The following is a 25,555-nucleotide window of genomic DNA, read 5'->3' on the forward strand; positions in this document are numbered from 1 at the left end:
TCCCCCAACCCAACTTGCATTGTCTGAAAACAATGCAACGACGGAGATACAAGTGGTGCGAGAGATGGAGGCTCCGTTCGCACAACTCTGCCTGGACTCTGCAAGAAAAAAAATTACATAAAAAAAGAAGAAGCTGAATCCCTATGGAGATTCTCAATCATCCAGGCCGTGGTTGTCCCAAAGACGCTAAGAAAGATGCTAAAGAAAAACTGAACTGGGAAAATCCAAGTTGCCTTTTGAAAAAGCACTTTTTGAAAAGTCCAGTTGAACAGGGAAGGCGGATGACCGCGCTCGGAATGTTGGGAAATGTAGTCTCGGGAGCTGCAGTTGGGGCGGTAGCCTAGGCAACCGCCGGTAAACAAGATGGCGGCGCCTCTCTGAATCCTCCGGAGGGGCCGGTGAGTCCAGGCTGGGAGCGGGAGACCCCCCCCCCTCTCTCCCCGGCCCTCGTTTTCCCACCTGTCCTCGATGAGGCTGCCTCATTCCGACGAAAGGCCTTCAGAAAACTCCCCGGCGCCTCCCCAAACTAGCGGGGCACGTTGGTTTTCTCATCCCAGCGAGGTGGCTTCCAAGTTTGGAAGACCGATGTTGTTGAGGGCAACAGGGATGGGGACAAATTTAATTGGGGGTGGATGGGGGAAGATTTCGATATTCCAACGGGCCATGGCAGAAAAGGGTCTCCTCTGGGCCTTGGGCGGGTGTTTGTGTGTGTGGACTATTTATTTATTTTATTATTTATTTTATTTATTTTATTTATTATTTTATTTATTTTATTTATTATTTTATTTATTTTATTTATTTTATTTATTATTTTATTTATTTTATTTATTTTATTTATTTTATTTATTTTATTTATTTTATTTATTTTATTTATTTTATTTATTTTATTTATTTTATTTATTTTATTTATTTTATTTATTTTATTTATTTTATTTATTTTATTTATTTTATTTATTTATTATTTTATTTAATTTATTTTAATTATTTTAATTTATTTTTGTTTTGTTTGTTTGTTTATTTTATTTTATTTAGATTGTCAAACATGTAAAAGATAACAGGAATAAGAATATTCATATTCAGGAATATGAATAGGAACCCAGGAAATGGGTACGAATAAATGCGGACAGTAGGACAGGGGCAGTGGGTGCTCTAGTGCAGTGTTTTTCAACCTTTTTTGTGCAAAGGCACACTTTTTTCATGAAAAAAATCACGAGGCACACCACCATTAGAAAATGTTAAAAAAAATTAACTCTGTGCCTATATTGACTATATATAAAGTAATTTTCCCACGGCACACCTTACACTATGTCACGGCACACTAGTGTGCCGCGGCACAGTGGTTGAAAAACACTGCTCTAGTGCCCTTACGCACAACCTCTTACAGACTTACAGACCTCTTAAGAATGGGGTGAGGTCTACTGTATTGACTTTTAATGTGTACCTCTTGAAAGCACACAATGTCCATGTTCAATTTTTGTAATTTTGTCAAGGTTTGTCTTCTTTTTTGGGTGAATTTAGTCCATTTCTATTCATTGAAAGCATCTTGATTTCTTCTTCCATTTCACTGTTTATATACAGTCCTCAATTTTCTCGTAGTCCTTTTCTCTATTCTTGTTCTTGCACCCTCTTGTTCTGTTTGTTCCCTCTCTTGTTTCTTTCCTTCTCCTCGTTCTGCCTCCTTATCTTTTATTAGCTGCCCTTCTTGACTTCTACTTTCTGCCTCCTCTCTTGTTCTTCCTCAATTGTGAAGTGGTGTGCCTTATCTAATGTGTCTATCTTAAACTTTTTTTCCTGCCAAGTGATCATGATCGCCTCTGGAATGAGCCATCTGAACATTACATTGTATTTTATTAATTGTGAGGTCAATAATAGACAGTTTTAGGTTAAAATCTGGGGATATAACAACAGAGTCAGATAGTGCATTCCAGGCGTTGACCACTCTATTGCCGAAGTCGTATTTTCTGCAATCGAGTTTGGAGCGGTTTACCTTGAGTTTGTATCTATTGGTGTGTATTGTTGTGGTTGAAAATGAAGAAGTCATTGACAGGTAGAACGTTGTAGTGGATAATTTTGTGAACTAAGATTAGGTCGGACCGTAGGCGGCATAGTTCTAGGTTGTCCAAGGCCAAAATTTCGAGCCTGGTGGCATAAGGGATTTTATTGTGAGCAGAGGAGTGGAGGACTCTTCTTATGAAATACCTCTGGACCCACTCAATTGTATTAAAGTCCAATATGCAGTGTGGATTCCGGGCAGACAAGCTGTATTTGAGAATTGGTCTGGCAAAGGTTTTGTATACCCAAGTTTGCAGTACAATGTTACCAGAGAAGCTTTGCAAAATTAGGTTTCGAGTTTCGAGTTTAATAAAAAAAATAAACATGTTTATCTTGTGCCAAAACAATTATGCTTCAGGATTGCCTGGCACTACTGTTAACTCTTTTGCATTCCAGTGTGTATTCATGTGGTGTAATCATGATATAGTTTAGCTGAGGATATTTCTGCTGTTTTGAGCAAATGGAGTATAATTTTACATGATGGTCTCCAAAAGTAAAGCATTTCTTACCTCTTTTCTCTACCTAGGAATTAAAACTGTGTTCAAGAAACAAAAAAATGTCATCTCCCTTCTCTTCTCTCAGCAAGATTCGTAGAATGCCACTTCAGTTGCAGCCAACAGAGTAAGTGAGGCAGGGGTGGGCTGCTGGGGGTTTGCAGGGGTTCAGGAGAACCTCTAACTAAGATTCTGTGCAGTTTGGAGAATCCCCAAATCCCACTTCTGGCTGGTGCCGCCCACCCCACCCCTCCCAGGAGTCCATAATTTTGGATGCAGGTGAGTGCAGGGTATGCACAGAGGCTTGGGGAGGGCAAAAACTGGGCCTACCAGAAGTTCGGGAAGACTGGAAACAAGCCCATTTCTGGCCTCCAAAAGGCCTCCGGATCATGGGGAGGCCATTTTTACCCTCCCAGAGGCTCAAGGAAAGCCTCTGGAGCCCAGGGAAGGCAAAAATGCCCCCCCCAGGGGTGGGTTTCAACCGGTTTGCGGCGGTCCCTGCGAACCGGTTGGTCAGCGAACCCGGAAGTAAGTAACTTCCGGGAACGGCGAAGGGCCCACCCGCCCGCCCGCGCTCCTTACCCAGTTTTGACGAGTTCTGCGCTTCCACGCATGCGCAGGACGCATACAGCGCCTGCGCGATCCTCCAGGAGCAGCTGGAGCATCGCACAGACACTAGTACCCATGCGTGCACGTGCACGAGGACGCCACCGGCCCCGTTCAACCCCGTTCCAACCGAACCGGTTGGAACGGGGTGAGAAACCCCCCCTGCCCTCCCCAATCATGGTGGAGGTCAACTAAGCCACACCCACCATGGTCGCACCCACCCAGCAACTCGGCAGAGAACCCCTTGCTAAAATTTTTGAAGCCCACCCCTGAAGTGAGGGCTTATTGGAGGAAATCATCTAAATCTGTGGTGGAAAAAATCTGATAGTTTTGCTTTTACGTATCACAATAGATGGATGTTTGAATGACTAAAATGGCCCTTAAGCTTCTTCCAGTATTGAGAGTGTTAAATAGGAGAGTTTAAATGCTTCTAATGCACTTAGTTTTATTCAGATTTACTACACTTTGAAATGATTAGTCATAACGCTTTGTATATTTTTATTTCTTCCTATTTTAATGTAATGTATTCATACAGAAAATCCTGAGTTTTTGTTTGAGTTATGCATATGGTCTAACCTCCTTAAAAAGAAGAACTAAAATGTTCCAAAGAATAATTTGCACAGCAACCCTGCAAACATGATTGAAAATGTGATATATTGACATGATAATTTGAATGAATTTTCCTCTTTATTTTTTTAATTGTTTCTCCCATTTGTTTCTGGATTTTAGGAAAAAATCAGGACCACTCTCGATAAATATCCAGAATGGTAAATTAACAAAGCTTCATACCTTTTATTTTAAATACTGGTTGTAAACATTGTAAGTTTTTCTTATAGTTTAATGATCCATAGGAATATTTTCACATCCCAGGTATTCATAAAAAATGCTTGTGTTTAAATACCATATTGTTAATGTTATTTATATTTCCATAAAGATTTTAAAAATCTACCAGCAAACAATCAAACTATATAATGCTACGAAAATAACCTTTGGGGAAGTGGTGGGATTCCAAAAAATTTAACGATCAGTTCTGTGGGTGTAGCTTGGTGGATGTTGCATACTTGGTGGGTGTGGCATGGCTTGTGTGAGGCCGAGAATAGATGGGGCGGGGGCAGTCAGAGGTGGCATTTATTGGTTCTCCCAACTACTCAAAATTTCCACTACCTGTTCTCCAGAACTGGTCAGAACCTGCTGAATCTGCTTTGGGGCATATTGTGGAAATATAGAACTAAGAAAGACTTAATGTGCAATTGATGTGATCTGATTGTCTTTTACAGCCATATAGATGACAATTAGCAAAAGATGGTAGATGCAGTTAATCAATGCTGTTTTAATGTGTTACACAGTTATCCTGGGGAAAAGAATCTGCTTTGAATCAGTCTTTCACTATTATATCAGTCTATATGGGAAAATGATGCAATTGATAACATGTGGCAATAGATATTTCTTTCTAAACAATGGAGTCCTTGATGCTTTCTGAGCTTGGTTGTTTTATTGCAGATGTTTCCTTACCCAACTGATAGCATCAGAGTGTGGGGTTCTCTCTCTGTGTGTGTGGGTGTGTCTGTCTGTCTGTCTGTCTATCTGTCTATCTGTTTCTCTGTCTCTGTCTCTGTCTCTGTCTCTCTGTCTGTCTCTGTCTCTCTCTCTGTCTCTCTCTCTCTCTCTCTCTCTCTCTCTCAACAAGCAGAATAAGGAGAATATCATAGGTTTGCTTTTGATAATAGTGTAATTCCTTTGATTCACAGAAGATGAAGCTGCTATGATGGATGAAATATTAGGGCCAGGAGCTCAAATTCCAGTACAAATTAATTTGCCTTCTTGCTCAAATGGAGCTACACCACAATCAACCATTCTTGGTATGAGTTAAAGAATTGGACATAGAATTATGTAACTGTACTGAGTAATACAGGGATGTGGTGGCTCAGACGCTGAGCTTGTTGATGAGAAAGGTTGGCAGTTTGGCAGCTCGAATCCCTAGCGCCACATAATGGAGTGAGCTCCCGTTACTTGTCCCAGCTTCTGCCAACCTAGCAGTTCGAAAGCACTTAAAATGCAAGTAGGAAATAGGGACCACCTTTGGCAACAGTGTTCCATGTGCCTTCGGCATTTAGTCATGCCGGCCACATGACCATGGAGATGTCTTCGGACAGTGGCTGGCTCTTTGGCTTTGAAACAGAGATGAGCACTGCCCCCTAGAGTCAGGAGCAACTAGCACATATGTCTGAGGGGAACCTTTTCCTTTTCCTTTACTTACTGGGTAATGCTAAGCATTTACATTAGCCACACAGTTTCACTTTGGAATGAGTAAGGGTAAGTGTAATCATAATTCACTATACAGTTTAAAAAGCTGACTCAGACTTAATGAGACCCATGTTCCTGTACTAAGAATACTTTGATTCCTTATAGATTTGAACCAGAATTTGTATTCCTAAAAGCCTCAGTTTTGGGTATAGAACAAAACCAATGAACAGCCCCTTTCTCTGAAATCAGATAGCTTCTCCTCACCAAAGTGGAGATAGTGCCATAGATAAAGAGCCAATGCAGGCAACCTAGCAAATCTTCTGGAAGTATGCCCCATTTTTGAACAATACAAAGTGCCATTAAACCAATTGCTAGCATGAAGGTTCACCTCCAGATTGTCCTCATATTCTGCTGATTCAATGTCTTCAGGGAACGCTCCGACTGACATGGAGTTGATGACTTCTATGATGCAGAAGATTGCTTCTTTGGAGCAGAAAGTCAAGAGCCAAGCACAAGCCATCCAAGAGAAGGTGACAACACAACCAGTGCAGGAGTTGCCCTTGAACTATTCATAACGGTTCAGATTGGAAACTGTTGAAATTTTGTTATGATTTTACTTACCATTTCGTTATTTTTAATTTTTTATGCTATTTTTTTTAGGTCAGCTTGTAATAGATATCTCATTAGGATAAACAACAAAATTAAGTAAAATCATAATTACAATACAAATAGTATAAAACAAGTAATATAATAAGACAAAACAACACATTAAAAGACACCAGAGGATAACAAATGTAGAGAATTTGGCACAAGATATGCACAGAAATTTAAAAGATACAATAAAAAACCTGGTATGCTAATTGCTGTCACATTGGTATGTTTGGCGTTAATACTCAGAAATGTTTTCTTTGACAGGACACTTAGGGAAGATTGCAGTCTTAAAAGCTGAATAGAAATACTTGAAAAGTGATACAGATAGTTTCTTGACTTTTGACTGTAATTAGTACCAGAAATTTGGTTTTATGATATTATGGTTATAAGTCGAGGCACCACATAACCAAAAGTAAATTTTTGATTATTTTTTTGCAGTAATTGTTAAGCAAACTTGGTGGGTGATAAGTGAATGGGGTGGGGTGGGGTTGTTAAACAAATATGGAGGTTGTTAAGTGAACAGGGAAATTGTTAAGCAAGTGAGGCAGTTGTTAAGCGAACAAGGTTTTGCCATAAACTGGTAAAAAGCATTGTGAACCAGTTACATGACCATGACACAATGTTTTAAAGCTGACTGTATAAGAACAGACAGAATTAGGGGGTGGAGTTAAACATGTCATTAGCTTACAATTCTTATGTGTCCACAAATGCTCCAAGTCCAGCCCTCCCACTTGAATTTCTTTGACCCTTATTAAGCACCAATTTAGTATGGGTCATTAATTGATCTGATTCTTGTGTGTATGCTTGAATAAATCTGAAATGTCTTTGAATATTAGTAGCTCAGGTTGGTAGTTATATTGTTGGTTTGAGCTCTGAGCTTGGCGGCTTGGTTGCAATGGGGATGAAACATTTGCAACCAAATTGCCAAGCTCGGAGCTCAAACCGACAACATTGAATAAATCTGTTATTTATTTATTTATTTATTTATTTATTTATTTATTTATTTATTTATTTATTTATTTATTATTAGACTTATATACCGCTTCATAGGGCTTTCAGCCCTCTCTAAGCGGTTTACAATTTTTTTAGCAAATTGAGTCAGCAACTTGCCCCCACAGTCCGGGTCCTCATTTCACCCACCTTGGAAGGATGGAAGGCTGAGTCGACCTTGAGCCGGTGAGATTTGAACCACTGAGCTGCAGATCACAGTCAGCTAAAGTGGCCTGCAGATGGGTCCTGATCTTTTGTGCTGTCAGGGGAAACAGAAATAGTCAAGAGTAGGAGAGTTTTTCCAGGGCAGATAATGAAATGTGAATACCACCAATTGAAAATAGATAGGGGACTAATGTGCTTTCCAGGTTTCAGAAAATTGCCTGGCTCTATGTCTATAATAAACAAGTTTGAGTTTGTATTAATACAAAAAGGAACTTGTTTTGGCCTTTGCTTTTCGGTTGGCAGAATAAGAAGATCAGAGACCTTGAGGAGCAGATCAAAACCCTTCAGAAGAGAACAGGTAACGTCACATTAACCTTCCTTTTCTTTTAGTCCTCAACAGCAGGCAGTGACAATGTCTTGGTGAAGATGGGAAATGCGAAGCAAGAGACCCTATCCCATCCTTAGCATTAAGAAAGAGATGGATTTTAAGACTTTGTAGACTACTAAGATTTGCAACTGATGAAAACTGTGGAAAAATAATACGAAGAATATACTGTATATCCCAAAGTAAATTTGTCTTATTTTCTGTTCTGAATTAGAACATTTATTGATTTTTCGTTTGGCATTTTTCGTTTCGTTTGATATTAAAGAAAAAGAAATTCCAAATTTTTTTTTCTTCTTTTTGCCTTCCTATAGAAAAAACACCATCAGGGTCAACCCGAGTTGAGGAACTGGAAATGTTATGCCTTCAGCTGCAACGTCAGGTTTGGGAAATGGAGGTTAGCTACCTGTACATAATGGAAAGGAATACAAAATTTCCTCTAGGAATCCGAGCTTTTTCATGAATTCAAGGAAAACTGATAGTTGTTAAACTGAAAAACTATAGTGTGTCTAATGCAAAAAGTAGTGGAAAGAAGATGGGGACACACACACAAACACCACCCTTTATGCCAGGGGTGTCAAACTCGATTTCATTGAGGGCTGCATCAGGGTTGTGTTTGACCTTGGGGGTGTGGGGTGTGTGTGTGGCCAGAGTGGGTGTGGCCAGTTCAACATCACTCATGTTAGGGGTGCCTGTGGTGGCCCAAATACTCTGCCAGCGAAAACGGACTCCCAAGCTCCGTTTTTGGCTGCGATAGCCTCCTGCAATGCTCTTCCAGCAAAAATTGAGCTTGGGAAGATCGTGTGCGGCCTTCCCGAGCTCCGTTTTCACTGGCAGAGGCACCATGGGCTGGTCTTTCGCTGTTTCCAGGATGGCCCTCGGGCCAGATCTAAGCACCCTGAGGGTTGGATACGGCCCCCGGGCAGGAGTGGGCTGTTACAGGTTCGCCAGGATTTGGGAGAACCCGTAGCTGACATTATGGCCAGTTCAGAGAACCTCCAAATCCCACCCCTGGCTGGCCCCTCCCTCCTCTCTCCTCCCAGGAGTCTCCACACAGCCCATTTTGGATGCGAGGTAAGTGCAGGGCCTAGGTAGAGGCTCGGGGAGGGGGAAAAATGGGCCTCCCAGAAGTTCCTGAAGTCCGTTTCTGGTATATTTCCAGCCTCCAGCGGGCCTCCAAAGCCTGGGGGAGGCAGTTTTCACCCTCCCAGAGGCTCAAGGAAAGCCTCCAAAGCCTGGGGAAGGTAAAAACGGCCCTCCACCATGGTGAAGGAGGCCAACTAGGCCACACCCATCCAGCCACTGAGCAGAGAAGCCATTGCTGAAATTTTTGAAGCCCACCCCTGTTCCTGGGACTTGAGTTTGATGCCCCTTCTTTATGCCTTTAAGAAGGGGCATCTTAAGATTAAGAAGGGACAGGAGGGACTCTGCATCTGGAAGGGTGGCTTTGTGTCAGGACTTCCTTCCCAAACAACATTTTTAAATGTATTAAAATTTCCTTGTTAAAAGTGGCCTTGGTTGACTTGCAGGAAAATTAGTAATTTCAAAATTTAACCATCTTAGTTTTCCTATGTAGATATTTTGTCATTACAGATAAAAAGATTAATGTGCCAAGTAAATAAATACTGTCCATTTTCTTGTCCTCTGAATTTTTTATTCCCTCTCCCATGAAGCGGTTTCTGAATGACTATGGATTGATCTGGGTCGGGGAAGACCCAGATTCTTTGAGAGATCTGGAGTCACGAGAGGAAGAAGAGAGTCTGACATCAAGAACCTTTTGGAAACCAGGTTAGCTGGGAGGAATGACTGTCTTTTTTTTAAGAAGCATGAAAATATACTTCATCTTTTATTTTAATCTCATTTCTTCCCTTTCTCTATTGATTTTATGAATAACAAAAGGCATGTTATCAGTTTCTTGAAAGAGGAAACAGTCTTTTTTTCTTTGCAAAATTTCTTAAAGTAGCTATGTATTTTGATATCTTCTTCCCATCGATGTCCATTATATAATCCTGCTGATATGTCTATAAGATAAAGGTAAAAGTTCCCCTCCCACATATGTGCTAGTCGTTCCCAATTCTAGAGGGTGGTGTTCATCTCCGTTTCAAAGCCGAAGAGCCAGAGCTATCCGAAGACATCTTCATGGTCATGTGGCCAGCATGACTAAATGCCAAAGGAGCATGGAACGCTGTTACCTTCCCACCAAAGGTGGTCCCTATTTTTCTACTTGCATTTTCTACATGCTTTTGAACTGTTAGATTGGCAGAAGCTGGGAAATATAATGGGAGCTCACTCTGTTACACAACGCTAGGGATTTGGACAGTCGAACGCCTGACCTTTCATCAACAAGCTCAGCGTCTTTGCCACTGAGCCACCGAGTCCCTTTTATAGATATTTTATAGATATAGTATGTCTTTTATAGACATGCCTGTAAAGATTCTCAATTATCCAGATTGTGTTTGTCCCAAAGATGTTTTCAAAAGGCAACTGGACATCCTCGGGTTTTTTTCCTTGAAGACATTTTGCTTCTCATCCAAGAAGCCTCGTCAGTTCTGACTGAATGGTGGTATTCAGTCAGAATTGAAGAAGCTTCTTGGATGAGTAGCAAAATGTCTTCAAGGAAGCCTTTACCCCCAAGAATGTCCAGTTTCTTGTTGAAAAACCCCTTTCGGACAATCCTAGTTAGATAGTTACACGTGATAACAAATAGCAAGGCTTTCTGGTAGGTCTTGGAAGAAAGCTTTTATTGACTGCTCTTATCACAGCTGATTTATTTTATATACTAGGAAAGAAAAATTGGCCTTTTTAGTCTTCGGGAAATTGTTCCACTCATTCTTCTATTCAGATGAGTTTGGAAATTCTTCTACTTATTCCTGAATATTAAATATTTTGTTTTTGTTATTTATAATTCAATTGAATGTTGTGATTATTTTAATTATATACTTGTAATTATATTGCAGATCATTTGGAGGAGGCTTTGCAGTGAGAATTACTGTAAAAATTTAAAAGTTATTATTAAAAGCCACAAACATGGACTCTGCTATGTATTTCTCCCTAGGGGGGAAATCACTATACTTGTAGCATAAGCTGAGAAGCTCATCAGATCAAGCAATGCCTTTGTTATAGAAATGCAGATAATAACATTCCATTTGTTTGCCGCCATCCACTAAACTAGTGCCCCACCACCACCAGGTGTATTTAGACCACAATTCTCAGAATTCCTGTCAGAAGGGCATCTGGAGGATATCACATTTGGGATAGGGAAGGTTTTATTGGAATGTTGGTTTTGCTTTAGCAAAAATGCAGTTCAAATACTGAGCTTGCACTAAAATTCAGAACTAAAATTCACGGACTAGAAGATGCCTTATCCTTGCCTTCCCATAGTCCTTTCTCCTTTCATACAGGTGAAGCCATCATTTCTGAAACCCCAATCAATTTTGATTTGATTTTCAAGAATCTGAAAGATTTGAATGTGCTGGCTGGAGAAGGTGTGTCCCAAATCAAACACACTACAGGTGGAGCTCAATTGAAGCGCTTGGATTCCGTTCCGATCACCTTCTATCAGAACGGGATTGTCATGTTCAAAGGACCTTTCCGATCATATGAAGATCCTTCCACACAGGTAGAGATCAAGCAGAAACGAAATTGTTGACTAGCAGCTAATCTGAGATTATCTGATAGCATTAGCCCTGATGATGTTGTGAAATGTCTGCAAGGAAATTTTCAAACTTATAGAGCACCAAGGACTTCTCTCTTCAACCCTGAACTAGAAATATTCTCTTCTATTGGAATTTGAGAGTTACTAGGACATGTATAAAACAAGCCTTTTCTGGCAGTAACATTCTCCCACAGCCATCGTGCAAGGTTATTTTAAAGTCCTCTCCACTTGCCATCTTTTCAAGACCAATAAGTCTTTTTTTTTAGTTTGTTTTCCATTAACATTTTTTTAATTGAGCTATAAAATATTATAAGATACAAAATACAAAAGTAAATAGAAAAGCAATAGGGAGGAAGAGGGGGAAGAGAAGTGAGGAAGGATAAGAAGAAGAAAAAGAAGCATTGACTTCCAACTCGCTCTGTTGCAGTAAAATAAGGCATTAGCATCAAATGACAACTTTTTGCTTTTTCATAATATAATTGTTGGAAGAAATATCCTACTAGGTTCAGTTCCAAGTGGGGAGAAAGACACTGGAAACATGGAGGCTGATTGGAAAGATGGTTTATTGTTTAACAGGACCACATGGCTTTGAGGTCCTGGTGCAGCTGACCACATGGGAGTGGAGAGTGGGGGGTATTTATACCCTCTCTTGGCCCTTGCCCTTGAGCTTCCTGTTCCTGTGCAAGAAATGTATTCTGTTGGTTGTCAGATTCCCAGGGGGATATGCAGGGGTCATAGCTAACTTTGTAGGATGCCTAAATTGTTGAAGCCTGGACTCTTTGAGATAACGTAATGAGGATTGTGTCCCGAAAGGGTGTTGGGCAGAGGTGGGTTCCTACTGGTTTGGCCCGGTTTGGCCAAACTGGTAGTTGTATGATGGCCTGGGTCGCTGGAACTGGCAGTGACCCAGGCCTGCCATGCCCCTGAACTGATTCCCCGGTTGTCGCTGCCATCTTGTTTTTGAGATCTGCACAAACACAGAACAATTTTAATTGAACTGCGCATGCACACACAAGAGCAAACCAGCAGTAAAGCCAGCCAGAACCCACCCCTGGTGATGGGCCATCCCTATTGTGTCTTAATGGCTTTCCTGGTTTTGGATCTTGACTGAGAGATGATCCTACCATTCTACCTAATTCTGCCTTTGTTCAAAATATCCTGTCTTGAATAGATTACCAAATCTGCATTTCTAAAAGCTGGCTTCGGGTTAGTATCTGCTTGGGGGCAGGGAACCTTTTCCTTTAAGATTTCTCTTTCTCTTTTAGGGGAGATACAATATTCTTTTAAATATTTCTCAAAGTATTTCATTCTTCTAGGAGAGAGGTGGGTGCTAATTTTCTACAATATGAACCAGCCATCTCTAGGACTGAAAAGTCTTTTCTCTTCCCTTAATAGTTCGCTGTTCCTTTCTGAAAGCCAGATCTGTCTTCTTTTACAGTTACCAAGCTTGAGCTTAGCTGTTTTCCCAGGCTATTTGAATGCACCACGAATCAGGAAAGAGAACTACTGTTGGGGTAAAAGCTAATGTGTGGGAAAAACACCTTTTCCTTCTAAAAGGTAAAGGTTCCCCTTTCACATATGTGCTAATCGTTCCCAACCCTAGGAGGTGGTGCTCATCTCCATTTCAAAGCAAAAGAGCCAATGCTGTCTAAAGAACTCTCCGTGGTCATGTGGCCTGCATGACTAAACACTGAAGGCGCACAGAATGCTGTTACCTTCCCACCAAAGGAGGTTCCTATTTTTCTACTTGCATTTTTTACGTGGTTTTGAACGGCTAGGTTGACAGAAACTGGGACAAGTAACGGGAAGTCACTCCGTTATGCGGTGCTAGGTATTCAAACCACGGAACCATTCTGATCGACAAGCTCAGCATCTTAGCCACTGAGCCACCATATTCTTTCTACCTGTGACTAATTTCCCACAATGTCTGTCTGTCTGTCTGTCTGTCTCTCTCTCTCTCTCTCTCTCTTTATTTTTTTTTCTCCCTTTCTCTCTCTCCAGAGAGTTCTGACAACAAGGATTCCAGCACTGGAATGTTGAGTCTGAACAAAGCAGCCTTTATTTCTCTTGCAAAGAACTTACATTGCCAAGTGAGAAATTGTAGAAAACAAGGTTTTATTACTTCTCCTTTGTTTGCTCCTTTCAAATGGAAAGCCGAGTCCTACACAAATGCCGTGAATGGAAGCCACTTCTTGTTTGCAGCCTGTTGTAGTTCCCCATCTACAACAACCAAGCTGTCTGGAGCTTTTACCACATGCAAATCCTAAAACTTGGAGTGACCTTTTAAAGTTGTTGTCTAAAGGCCCCTCAATGATTTTCTGCTTTTGAACATGAAGTTTTTGCACTCTTTATTACGATTTTATGATTTTTCTGCTAGACTTTGTGTTCAGCTTTATAAGTCTATTACGATAGCCTTTCCATTTCTTGAAGGGATGGGATGGGTTGGTAGCTGGAATGGGATTATATATCTGTAGTTGTTGTTAGTTGCAAAGACGTGTCCGACCCATTGTGACCCCATGGACAACGTTCCTCCAGGCCTTCCTGTCCTCTACCATCCTATGGAGTCCATTGAAGCTCACGCCGGCTGCTTCGGTGACTCCATCCAGCCACCTCATTCTCTGCTGTCCCCTTCTTCTTTTGCTCTCCATAGTTCCCAGCATGAGGCTCTTCTCCAGGGAGTCCTTCTTTCTCATTAGGTGGCCAAAATATTTGAGTTTCCTCTTCAGGATCTGGCCTTCTAAAGAGCAGTCAGGGTTGAACTCCTCTAGGACTGACTGGTTTAATTGCCTTGTAGTCCAAGGACTCTCAAGGAGTCTTCCATATATCTAGGTGTACTCTTTTTGAGAGTTGCCTAAGATTTTCCAGGTTGTTTAACTGACTATCTGGTTTCTCGGTATGTTCTTGATCTTTGAGTTATGATATTATATTTAGTTTTGTCTTACTCGGTGTCTCTCAGGAAGTGTCGGACTTTAGTACTTCAGCCATCATGGCCAATGGATAAAGTCCAAGTATTGAAGAACATGAAACTGGGGAAGCTATAATAAGTGGGCACTTCCTGTCTATCCTCCCCCACAGATAACTGTTTCATTGACTTAATATAGATTCTGTAGTGGGTTTATCTTTGCCAGGAACATACAAGAAGCCTCCTCTGTCCTTGCCAGCTTGTAAGCTTGTTCTACAATATTACATAAGCAGTTGGGATTATGGTTTCACATTTAAATTTTGCAATTAACATTTCACTGAAAGGCAGTTGGATGTAGTGGTTAAAGCGCTAAGTTAGAAACCAGAGGCCCAAGAGTTCTAGTCCCACTTTAGGCATGAAACCAGTTAGGTGACTTTGGGCCAATTTCTTTCTTTCTTAATTATTATTAGACTTCAGTGCTGCCCATCTAGTCAAGGCGACTCTAGGCACCTTACAGCCAAGAAATTAAAAGACCATATAAAACATTAAAACAATAAGTAAGACCCGTACAGATAAAAAAATTCATATAAAATTTGATTAACCATGATGGAAAGGAAGGGAGCAAAATAGGCATAGAGTAGAATTTTTTTAAACATTGAGAAAAAACAAGTGTAATTGAATTGTTGGATTATATATAAATTAAGGCTTTGGTTTCTTAGTGTAATAAACTAAGTGTAATAAAGTACACTCTTACCTAATCGACAAACTTCAATAGAATAACCCATCAAGAAACATGAAAAGACAAATTACAGTGTAGACAGTTGATGAACTAATGTCTCCCAAATAGACCTCTGTCTAGTCTTTATTAGTTGCTGTAATTTCTGGGCTAGGTAGCTTTCACTCCTTGATGTGCAATTTCCACCAGATAGTCAGTAACCAAGGCTAGTTTCACACTGGGTCATTCGTTGGTCTTCTCACTTCCAAGTCTGCATTTTTAAAAATTGTTTGGCTTGTTCTTTTTACCCAGGCCATTCCCTGTCTGCCATTGCTACTAAATTCAGATGGAGTCCATAAACTTTCCCCACAGAAAATATTGTCCCATTTAATTTCTTTCTTTTTTTTTTAATGGTGGGGAACAATACATATTTTCTGTCTCAAAACCCTAATAAAAGGGGGATACATAAACAAATAGATAAGGTGTCAACGGGGAAATAATGATTTTTTCTCCATTGCGGTTGCTTTTCACTCGGGGGGGGGGGAAATCTAATGCGTTGGTTGTGCTTGTGGTTTCAGCATTGCCTGCGAGATATCATGGACGGCTTTTTCCCTTCTGAGCTGCAAAGTCGTTATCCCAATGGTGTCCCATTTCAGGTACCTCTTTATAGCTTCCCGTTTTTGAACTCTTAGTTTTTTGTTTGTCAGAATTGAAAATTCCGAGGTCATAATGCCTACAAAAAGATACTCCACTACAACTTAATTCTGTGATTTTATGATAATGGATCCGTACAATCAGCCCAGCTTCTATGAAGTTTGTTGAAATGTGTCACTTACCTATGGATGGAATACTTTCTGGTCAAGTTATTATACCTAATTTCTGTTTCATTCAAACATCAGGAAATTGGTTTTTGTTGGGTTTTCTTTCTTTTTTTTCAAGCTGTGAAAGTTTTTTTTTTTTTTAATTATCAGTCGGTTTGAGGAACTGAGAATGCTTGTTGTACCGGAAACTGGAACAATTTTTATCCTGCAACCTTCTTTAGAACAGCTTAATTTTTGCTTTAAACTAACTCTATTAATGATAGGTTTTTTCCCCTTTTCCTTCTTAAGTTTGCATTTCTTTGTTTCATTTTTAAAAACACTATTTTATTATAAAAATAAAGATAATAATAAAAATTAAAAACCATCTACTAGTGGTAGCAGTTTCCACTAATGAAAAATAAAAGGTATTTTCAGCAGGTAAGCACAATATTTAAGAATACCACTGGATATTTAGATCAAATTCTATTAGAAAAAATAGTTTAGGTTTTCATTATGTGACTCAGGGGAGCAACAGAGAAAAAATACTGGAAACATGAAAAGCACATTGTCTCTTAAAAAAAACACCCTCTTTACCAGAGCAATTTACAACAGTCAAAGATCAGAATGTATTCTTTTTAAAGCAATAAATAAAAAAATACAGTTTAACAAGAGATTATTTGAATAGTTTCTTTAGGAAGAATGGAAAAAAGGTAAACCCACAAGTTGGAGAGAGAAAAAGTTAAACAGTAAATTTAAAAAAAATATATGAGAAAAGACAAGTGCAGTTGAATTGTAGGAATCTGTATAAATTAAGCCTTCAGTTTCTTAGTGTAATAATTTTTTGGAGTTCCTGATGATCATCCAAATATTATCGAGTTATCTAGGTTTACCAAATGCTTTTTTTTTTTTTAAAGATCAGTAAAGATTGGCAAAGTGGTACAGTCTAGCTAAACATTTGCCAATTTAATAAAGCAAGCAACGTGAAATGTACGGTAATTTCCTTGTTTTATAAATATAATGATCACAAGTTAGATACAAATACAATTTTATTTATTGAAATCAAACCCAAAGTCAAAGTAAAATGACATTTGTGTACCGAAACTACAAAAAGCCTGAAGAGATCCTTTGAAGGCTGTTCATCATATCAAACTCTTGCAAACTCTTGCAAACAAACAAATTCTCTTAAAGAGGCACAGGCACCCCCGACATGAGTGACATCAAGCTGGCAACGTCCATCCTGGCAATGCCCCCCCCATGCCCTCCCCCCCCAGGTCAAACACAACCATGATTCGGCCCTCAATGAAATCAAGTTTGACACCCTGCTCTACAAGATTTGTGTTTCCCATCTCCAAAGGGCAGGAAACCATCCTGTCCATTTTGTTCACAGCAGATTCTGGTATCCCAGAGAAAACCCCATGTGGGGGGAGGGCTTCCTGTGGTCCTGAAACTCTAGGTGCCCCATCCTGCCTTCAACTAAGAAATACATCTCTTACACCAAAGTAGGAGGGTTGGAGATCTGAATGAGGTCCTAGGACGTGTCTCATTGAACAAATCTACCCCTCCCTGCCTCTTGAAAGAGAATGCAGCACATGAAAGAGACTGCGCAATTTTAGATACTCAGCAAGTTTCGGGCAAGGGAGGAAAATTATAAGGCCATTTATGGAAGCCCGGAATTTATTTTTGAACTTTCTTGAACCATATTATCAGGTAGAACATAGCTAGAATAAATAAAACACATCCTTTTACTGTTCCTTATCAAGAGACAAGCCTCATTGAGGTAGGGTATTTCCTCCTACCCAAGGGCGGGGGAATTTTATTACATTTTAAAACATGTTTAGAGATGCATGGGAAAGTCTTGTTGAAAAAAAGGGAAACGTGGGCCCCTGTTTCTAAAACCAGCCCGTGCGCACACATTGGGCTGCTGACTGCTGAGGAAAACATCTGTTCCTTTAGCAGTTGAGGGTTGGGGTGTGGGCCCTAAAAATGAATGCTTGGTTAGTTCTAGAGAGGAAACACAGGCAGGCGGGAGCAGAGAGGGGCAAAATCAAAGCCCAGCCTTCTGGTGCATTCTTGAAATAGACATATCAAACAACTTTGAAGAAAGTTACTTGTTTGCAAGAATGGTGAAAGTTAGTGTGATGACCTGGGGCGTGGCGCAAAGTCCCCTTATTGGCACCAACTGTGCTCCCAAAGTCCCTTTCACTCTCCGGCCTGGAGAAAAACTCTTCCACAAACCTGCAGTCCAAACTCTGTAAGCAGAATGACTGCAATCAATCACTCCAGCAGGGCAAGATAGGGAATCCCAGGAGCGAAGGATAATTCCAGCAAGGTGAGATAAACACACAGAAGGTCGTAAATACTCCAGTCGGGAAGAATGCCAGGAATGCAGGCCACAACTCTACACTAGGTGAACTCCCAACCGCCTCTCCTTTAAACTCCATCCCCAGGTGTGCCTTGGGAAGGGAATCGGTGCCCTTTCCTTCCTTGTAAGCTACACAACCCCGTTGCTCTCTTCTCCTGTTGTGCTCCCTAGGATGAGGAGGGGTTGGGCCTTGGTCTTAATCTGAACCTCCTCTCCCTTGTTCTACCTCTCCCCTGCTCTACCCAGCCTGTCTTTGCCCTACCCGAGTTTCCTGCTCTACAGCAAACAGCCACTCTTCCACTCTCTTGTTGGCTGTTCGTCTTCCATCTCAGAGTCAGACTCTGACAGGGGCATGACAGCTACTTATGACCAGTCCTCACACAATCTTTACAGCATCCCCACAGTCAAGGGAACAAGATTTGGGCACCTGGCAACCTAAATGTATTTATGACAGTTGCAGCCTCCCAAAGTCACGCGATTCTCCATTTACAACTTCCCACAAGCCGTCAATGGGGAAAGCTGGATTTGTTTAATGACCATGTGAGTCATTTAACAACTGCAGTGAATCGCTTAATAATCAGGGCAACAAAGGGCGTAAAATCAGGTGTGACTCAATTAACCTTCTTGCCTACAATGGAAATTTGAGTTCCACTTATGGTCATAAGTTGAGGACTAGTGGCACGGTACATGATATAATTGGATCATGGTATCACTGTTGCAAATGCCTGTCAGATAGTTACTCATTTATGAAACGAAACTTTCTTCTGTTCATAATATCTGGAATATATGCATGGTTTCTCCCGTAAAAGAACGTGAGAACGAAAGATAAATGTTCTCTCCACAGTAACAAAAATGGAGGTGACCTGTTATTTTGTACTGATCTTGTTGATTTTATCAGGATTTGGGGTTGCGTAGGACTAGTGAAAGAAAACAGAATTAAGAAATTAATCAAACTTTGAAGAAGTTCTTTCCGCCAGTTTCCCTTACAGCAATCAGCATTCATTTCCAAACATCTGACTCAATTTCAATTGAGTTCAAGCATATTTCTTTAGAGATATGCCTGTGAAGTATCATCGTTTCAGTGTTCAAAGATTTATAGTTGCGTGAGAATGAAAATCTAGTGAAATATGATCTGGGAAAGACCAAATGAGAAATCCTTGTTTTTTTTAATAAATGGAGAAAATGCCTTTTAATTATTTGCACATCTTGATTAGTACTAGATATTTGCCATTGTTGGTTTCTAACACTTCTTATTTCGCATTCATTCTGTAGCTTCCTTTAAAAACCAAATACATTTATTGTGTCATAAAGTTCAGTTCATTATGTGCAAAGCAACCCCCTTGTTGGTTTCCTATAATGGGGTGTTATCAGGGATGCTCACGTATCTGGTGTCTGAAATGTGGTATTTCCTTTGAATTTTGACAGAAGAAGGAAGAGGTTGTTTCCATAGCATTTCTCATTGCTGTTGGCATCCAGTTTCATCTGCTTTTTAGTCTAACAGTGACCTCTGGAGTCCGGAATGCAACAGGGTTCTTAACAGCAACCGGGATTTATTCCATAGGTCGCCGACAAGAGAGATGTCTTCTTTCAGGAAAGGAAACGGCCAGGGTATTTTCCTGGCTTTGGCCAGGCAGTTGGGCGTTCCAAACCAAGTGGCATAAAGGAGACACATGACATCTCAGGTGATGGTTGGTTTATTTTTATTCAAATTTATCAGCCACCCAACTCCAGTGGTTTTAAGTGTTTATCGCAGATTCATTTGGAGTTCAGCAATTCCAAAAATACATTTTGAGTTTGGTGCTACAAATTTTATTTTATTTATTTATTTAGTTTATCAAATATGTACAAGATAACAGATATAAGCATAAACATGGACATAAACAAAGGAAATTAGTAACTGTTTGTGTGTTAGATATATATTCCAATCTTTTTTTAGAAACTCAAGCTGCCATGTGTAGTGCTCCCTCCTTCTGTTTCTCATATGATTGTGGCTGGTTTTTAATACAACGAAATTTGAGGGATTTCCCCCCAGAACAGAAAGATATTTTAAATTGATTAAAATGAAACCTGAGCATGGCTTTGCCATTGTCTACATAACCCATAAAGCTTGTGAAACCCTTCCTTTTGGCAGGCACCAAGCTCACCATAGAACAATTTTTGAACAAACTTCCAAAGTCACTGGTTCGAGATGGGCAAGTGATAGATATCCGGGAAGATCTTAAAAAAACCCTTCAGGTAAGATGCTCCCCCTCTCTAATTGTGCATCCCCCTCTTCAAAACTCCAAAAAATGAGTAACAACTGAGATCTCAAAAAGCTATTTAGAATTAGAACTAGAATCTGGAATTAGAATTAGAACAAGCCTTCTTGCTCTTTTTCCTGAATAGTTCTAGTAAAGAGTTTTGGATCTTTTGGATCTTGTGTGGGCTGGTTGACCAGAAGGGCATCATCTGACTTAATGTCTCTTAGGGCATTCAAACATTGGCCTACATTTCCCTCTTTTGCTTCCAGGGCCTGGATGGAGCACAAAGCCACGAAGTAGTTTTGGTGGAGACGCCCAGCCTTACGGCACTGAGAAAGAGGTAAGCAAGGCTCTAGAATGGGGGTGTCAAACTTAATTTCATTGAGGGCCGCATCAGGGGTGTGTTTGACCTCAGAGGGCTGGGGTGGGCATGATCAGCTTGACGTCACCCCTGTCAGGGGTGCCTGTGGTGGAGTGAGCTTTCTGCCAGAGAAAACAGGCTCCCGAGCTCCGTTTTCAGCTGCTGCGGCCTCCAGCAACCCTCTGCCAGGGAAAGCAGAGCTCCGGGAGGGACAGCTTTCCCGAGATCAGGTTTTTTTTCTCTTTTTTTAAAATATCATTTTTATTCCGCATTTTTAAACATTAAAATCACAATTACACATTTACAGCTTTCTGCTATCGGTATTCTTTTTTCTAATTTTTGCTTTTCCATTCTGCGGCCTATTATTTCATACATATACCTCCTTGTTTCATGATTATCATTTTTAGAATATATACACTGTATACTGTATGCAACATTTACATCTCTATTGATTTCCATTTTATGAGATCCATTTTCACTGGCAGAGGGTTGCAGGAGGCCGCAGCAGCTGAAAACGGACCTCAGGAGCCTGTTTTCGCTGGTAGAAGCACCGCGGGCCAGTCCTTCACTGTTTCCAGAGCGGCCCCATGGGCCAGATCTAGATACCCTGTGGGTTGGATCTGTCCCCTGGGCCTTGAGTTTGACACTCCTAGTCTAAAAATCTTAACTGGTTCTTTTCCTCTGAGTGTCTCATCATTGTGGCAGAAATCCAAACTTCAAGTAAGCTGGAATAACATCAGCAACACTTTTTAGCCTTGTTTTGAAGTGCAGTCATTAGGTGATGAAGCACGTTTTCTTTATGGAACCCTCTGAGTTATGATTCCAGTCTCGCCAGGATGGAGATGATTGATTGCTTGAGACCATGGAAGGTGTTGTTGGTAGTAAAGGTAGATGAAATGGACTTCAATGGATCAGTTTGGAGGTCTGAATCCATCCCTTCCTTATCCCTGATTTTAAAAGAAATTATAAAATCTTGTGTGATATTGCCAAAATCTTTTTTTGTGTGTGAAAAAAGAAATGTTAGTCCCAAAGGTGCTTTTTCAGGAGTCCACTGGACTTTCCTCTTTTTTCTTTTAAAGATATTTCGCTTCTCATCCTAGAAGCTTCTTCAGCTCTCACAGGATAGTAGGGATAAATATATAAAAATATAAATCCTTCCATTCTGCACTCCCCTGTCAGGGCTGAAGAAGCTTCTTGGATGAGAAGCAAAATGTCTTCAAAAGAAAAAAAACCCAAAAAGTCCAGTGGCCTCCTGAAAAAGCACCTTTGGGACAACCATGACCTGGATGGCTGAGAATCTCTGCAGACTTTAAGAAATGTTAGTGTTCATTTTGGCCTTTTTTTCTTCTGCTTTGTACATCATCTCTATCATTTTCAGAGGGCAACTTACATAAATCAATCAATCCAACAAGCAAATCTGAAAGAATTGGGGGCACTCTTAAGAAAGTTTGACTCCCTCACCATCTCCCTTTAATTGTTAGACTGGAAGGGAAGCAGCAGACAGAAGGGCCTGGCACCAACATTTCAACTCTTCGGATAAAGTCAGAGGATGGAGAGAAGACATACATTGTCAAAATGTCATTCACAGAGACTATTGGAGACTTGCGCCAACATCTTGCTCAGAACAGGTAGGAAGAATGATGGTTCCATCAAAATTTGAGAAGGATGGTCATGGTGGCAAACAGTGGTTTGTGCTTGTGGAAAAACAAGCTTTGTCCCTATTTTTTGCATTTTGAGCTTAATGTTTGCCAGCTGTAATATTAAGAAATAAAAGAGCCTTGGGGGCATTTATTAAGCATAGGTTCAGAGCCATGCCTGAAAGAAACTTGAGTCTCCCGCAGCTTGGTTTATGTTGTTTCTGCATGCTACCAATTTCACTAGATCCTGGCTTCCTCCCACTGCAGTCACAATATTCGGGGCAAATGAGAAATAGTTGTTTGCAAGCTGTAGATGGAGGCATCTTATTGTGACTTGCTATTTTGGAAAGAAAGGAAGGGGATTTGTTTTCAGCATAAAATCGAGGTGGTAGGATAATGTCCTCTCTTCCCGATTATGATCTGAGCTCTGGTGGGCTGAGATATCATTTGTTCATCATTTGGTTAGGAAGGGCAAGCTTTGATTTGCTGTTGATTCCCTGTGAATGCATCAGATTCAAGTAGAAATACTTAAGCCTGCTCCTGTCACATCCTGGAACTCATCATCTCTATCATTTTCAGAGAGCAACTTATATAAATCAATCAATCCAACAAACAAATCTGAAAGAATTGGGGGCACTCTTAAGAAAGATTGACTCCATCGCCATCTCCCTTTAATTGAATTTTTAAGTTAAAGAAAAAAACACCTCTGGATTTCCTAAAACTGAATTCAGTAAAGGTCACCAGATTGGAAAAGTTGGGCAGGTGTGAAGTGAACCTGTTTACAATCCCGGTTCTGCTCTTTTCTAGGGGTGAAGCCCTGGAGCCCTACGAGATCCTTAGCACGTTTCCCCTTCGGGTGTATAACGACGAAGCTGTGAGCCTGGAGGAATATGGGCTGGTCCCCAACGCATTCCTTCGGCTGAGGAAAAAGCTCTCTCCCACCAAAGCAGGAGGGCAATAGCTGTAATGGTTCACAGTAGACAATGCATCAGACTTGGCTGCTGGTGTCGTTCAGCTAGGACATTGTGTGCCTTCCTCTCCTTCTCCAAGGTAGCTGCTCGGGTACGAGCCAAAGATCTAACTGTACGAGAGCAGGTCCGGGACAGAAACAAGTAAAACTTGTAGTTCCAGCTACACAGGTTAGAACTAGCCACTGTATTCTCCTTGCCCTTCCCCTTGTCCCCCCCCCCCCCCACAAGTAAACAAGCCAGGGCAAACTAAAGGAATGTTAAATGGCTTAGATATAGAGCAGTGTTTCTCAAGCTTGGCAACATTAAACTATGTGGACTTCAACTCCCAGAATCCCCCAGCCTGCCACAGAGCTTTACGCAACACTTTTCTTTCCAATCCTGACAGCGGTAAAGACTTTAGCCTTACTTGCCTCATTCTACCCAGCCCCAAAGGAACTGAAATAAATTGGCCTTTATTACCATTCCTTTAGGAATATCAGTCTATCTCCGCAAGGGAAACAGTTGGGCAGCCGATGCCAGCTGGCAACTTCTTGAGCATCGTAAAGCTTTTGTAAAACACAATACCCGTGTGGGGCATCACCCCCAGCGAGATAGGCCTTCATTTTCTTTGCACTCCCAACAGTTGTAAATCATAAGCGTGAAAGGTGGACATTTCTGGATCCTGTTCTACCCTATAAGGACATCCTGAAAATCATCAAAGGGGATGGGTGGGGGAGAGCTTTCTCTCTGTGGGCAGATTTAATATTTGGAGCAGACAAGTACCTGAAGCAAAGGAGGACCAGAGTGGTTCAACTATTTTTTTTCCTGGAAGGGCTATGGCTGCAATGGCTGCGAGCTTCCCTCAGTTGTGTCTCTCTGGATGTTACACATTCAGCTCCCAACTACCCACTACTCCATTGTCTTTTGGTTCTTCCAGCCAGGAGATTATGGGAATAATCAGCATATATCTGAATAGGAGTTGAGTGGGAGTGACCGAGTGCAATAATGCAGCCAGTTCCGGCCAACTTCCTTCTCATTGTTTGTCTTGTCGGTCAACAGAAAGCGCTTTTTAATGATTTACCTAACTAAGCCTTTTATTACTCATTGTAGCTGTTAGGTAACATGAAGTATCCAGATAGTTTGTTATGTCCCCAAGTAAGCTTATCTCTTACTGTTGTTGCTAATTTTGTGCCCACTGGGTCCCAATTTTTTTGAATGGGTTAATTTCCTTGTCCCTTTGTGTTGTCTATTTGGATGAAGACTTGAAGCATTAAGAAAAGGGCACCTTCTGTGTCTTTGTAGAGGTTCAAAAGAAGACAGGTTGGATTTCTTCAGGATCTATGTCTCCTGCTAATGACTAGGTTTGCACCTTCCAGAATTATAGTAGGGAAGAGGTTGAATTATGCATTACAATTTCCCCCCTTGTAGCAGCAGTTCTTTTCAGGCAGGAAGCTAGATGAGCAAGTAAAAGGCTTTAATAATTAAAAGCACATTTTGCCAGCAACAGCATCTATAGTGTATGGTGTTATATAAGCCCATGAGCTCTGTGTGCAAGGCTTTCTGACCAGGAGAAATGTTTTACATTTACCATTCCTCCTAAAGGTAATGGTTCCCCTCGTACATATGTGCTAGTCGTTCTCAACTAGGGAGCGGTGCTCATCTCCATTTCAAAACTGAAGAGCCAGCACTGTCCAAAGACGTCTCTGTGGTCATGTGGCTGGCATGACTAAATGCCAAAAGTACATGGAACGCTGTTACCTTCCCACCAAAGGGGTTCCTATTTTTCTGCTTGCATTTTTACATCCTTTCAAACTGCTAGGTTGGCAGAAGCTGGGACACGTTAACGAGAGCTCACTCCGTTATGCTGCGCTAGGGATTCAAACCGCTGAACTGCCAACCTTTCTGATTGACAGGTTTGATCAGAAAGTCTTATTGCTGAGCCACCACGTCCTCACCATTCCTCCTAAGCCTGCCACAACGTTGCAGATATGTATTCTTTACACGAAAGATATGCTAAATGCTTTTTTCTGAACTTTAAAAATCAGTTTTTGGTGCTACTAAACCACAATTGTTTCAGCACAACTTACTTTTGCTAACTGCATGCTACACACATCAGATGCTTGCAATCAGCTCAGGTGGTATCTTCCCAGAAAGAGCTGGGGCTGGACAAATGCTTCATTGTCACAAGAATAGGTCTCTTAATCACTAAAGTTGCTTGCCACCATGGATCCATAAAATTTGACAAATTGGGATAACCATTAGGGCTATTGATTTGGGGCTATATGGCTGCCATGTGGGCATCATCTGAGTTTTTACAGAACAGATGCGGTAAAACTAATACTCAGTTGA

General features: G+C 40.9%; 1 protein-coding gene across 2 annotated transcripts; it reads left to right on the top strand.

Annotated features, from left to right (window-relative positions):
- The first annotated feature begins 348 nt into the window (after positions 1-348).
- On the top strand, positions 349-24,712 carry UBXN11 (UBX domain protein 11). Of its 2 annotated transcripts, XM_087727578.1 has the most exons (15): positions 349-398; positions 2,579-2,673; positions 3,882-3,919; positions 4,901-5,011; positions 5,826-5,926; positions 7,506-7,560; positions 7,899-7,981; positions 9,258-9,372; positions 10,986-11,203; positions 15,435-15,512; positions 19,580-19,700; positions 20,150-20,253; positions 20,528-20,598; positions 22,101-22,247; positions 23,064-24,712. In XM_087727578.1, exons 2-15 carry the CDS (start codon positions 2,609-2,611, stop codon positions 23,215-23,217), a joined length of 1,461 nt encoding a protein of 486 aa, XP_087583704.1. In that variant the 5' UTR covers positions 349-398; positions 2,579-2,608; the 3' UTR covers positions 23,218-24,712. The 2 variants fall into 2 exon arrangements, with proteins under 2 accessions (XP_087583704.1, XP_087583705.1); XM_087727579.1 differs by lacking the exon at positions 4,901-5,011.
- The last annotated feature ends 843 nt before the right edge of the window (positions 24,713-25,555 follow it).

The sequence above is a fragment of the Thamnophis sirtalis genome, unplaced genomic scaffold (assembly GCF_051295495.1).
Source record: "Thamnophis sirtalis isolate CommonGarterSnake01/CBP01778 unplaced genomic scaffold, rThaSir2_p1.2 scaffold_13, whole genome shotgun sequence".
Lineage (NCBI taxonomy): Eukaryota > Metazoa > Chordata > Lepidosauria > Squamata > Natricidae > Thamnophis > Thamnophis sirtalis.

Bases quoted from the DNA above. Each gene is read 5' to 3' on its own strand.
- UBXN11 (XM_087727578.1), top strand. From the start codon at position 2,609: ATGTCATCTCCCTTCTCTTCTCTCAGCAAGATTCGTAGAATGCCACTT. The intron at 2,674-3,881 runs GTAAGTGAGGCA...TCTGGATTTTAG, and splicing joins CTTCAGTTGCAGCCAACAGA to GAAAAAATCAGGACCACTCT. The intron at 22,248-23,063 runs GTAGGAAGAATG...GCTCTTTTCTAG, and splicing joins CAACATCTTGCTCAGAACAG to GGGTGAAGCCCTGGAGCCCT.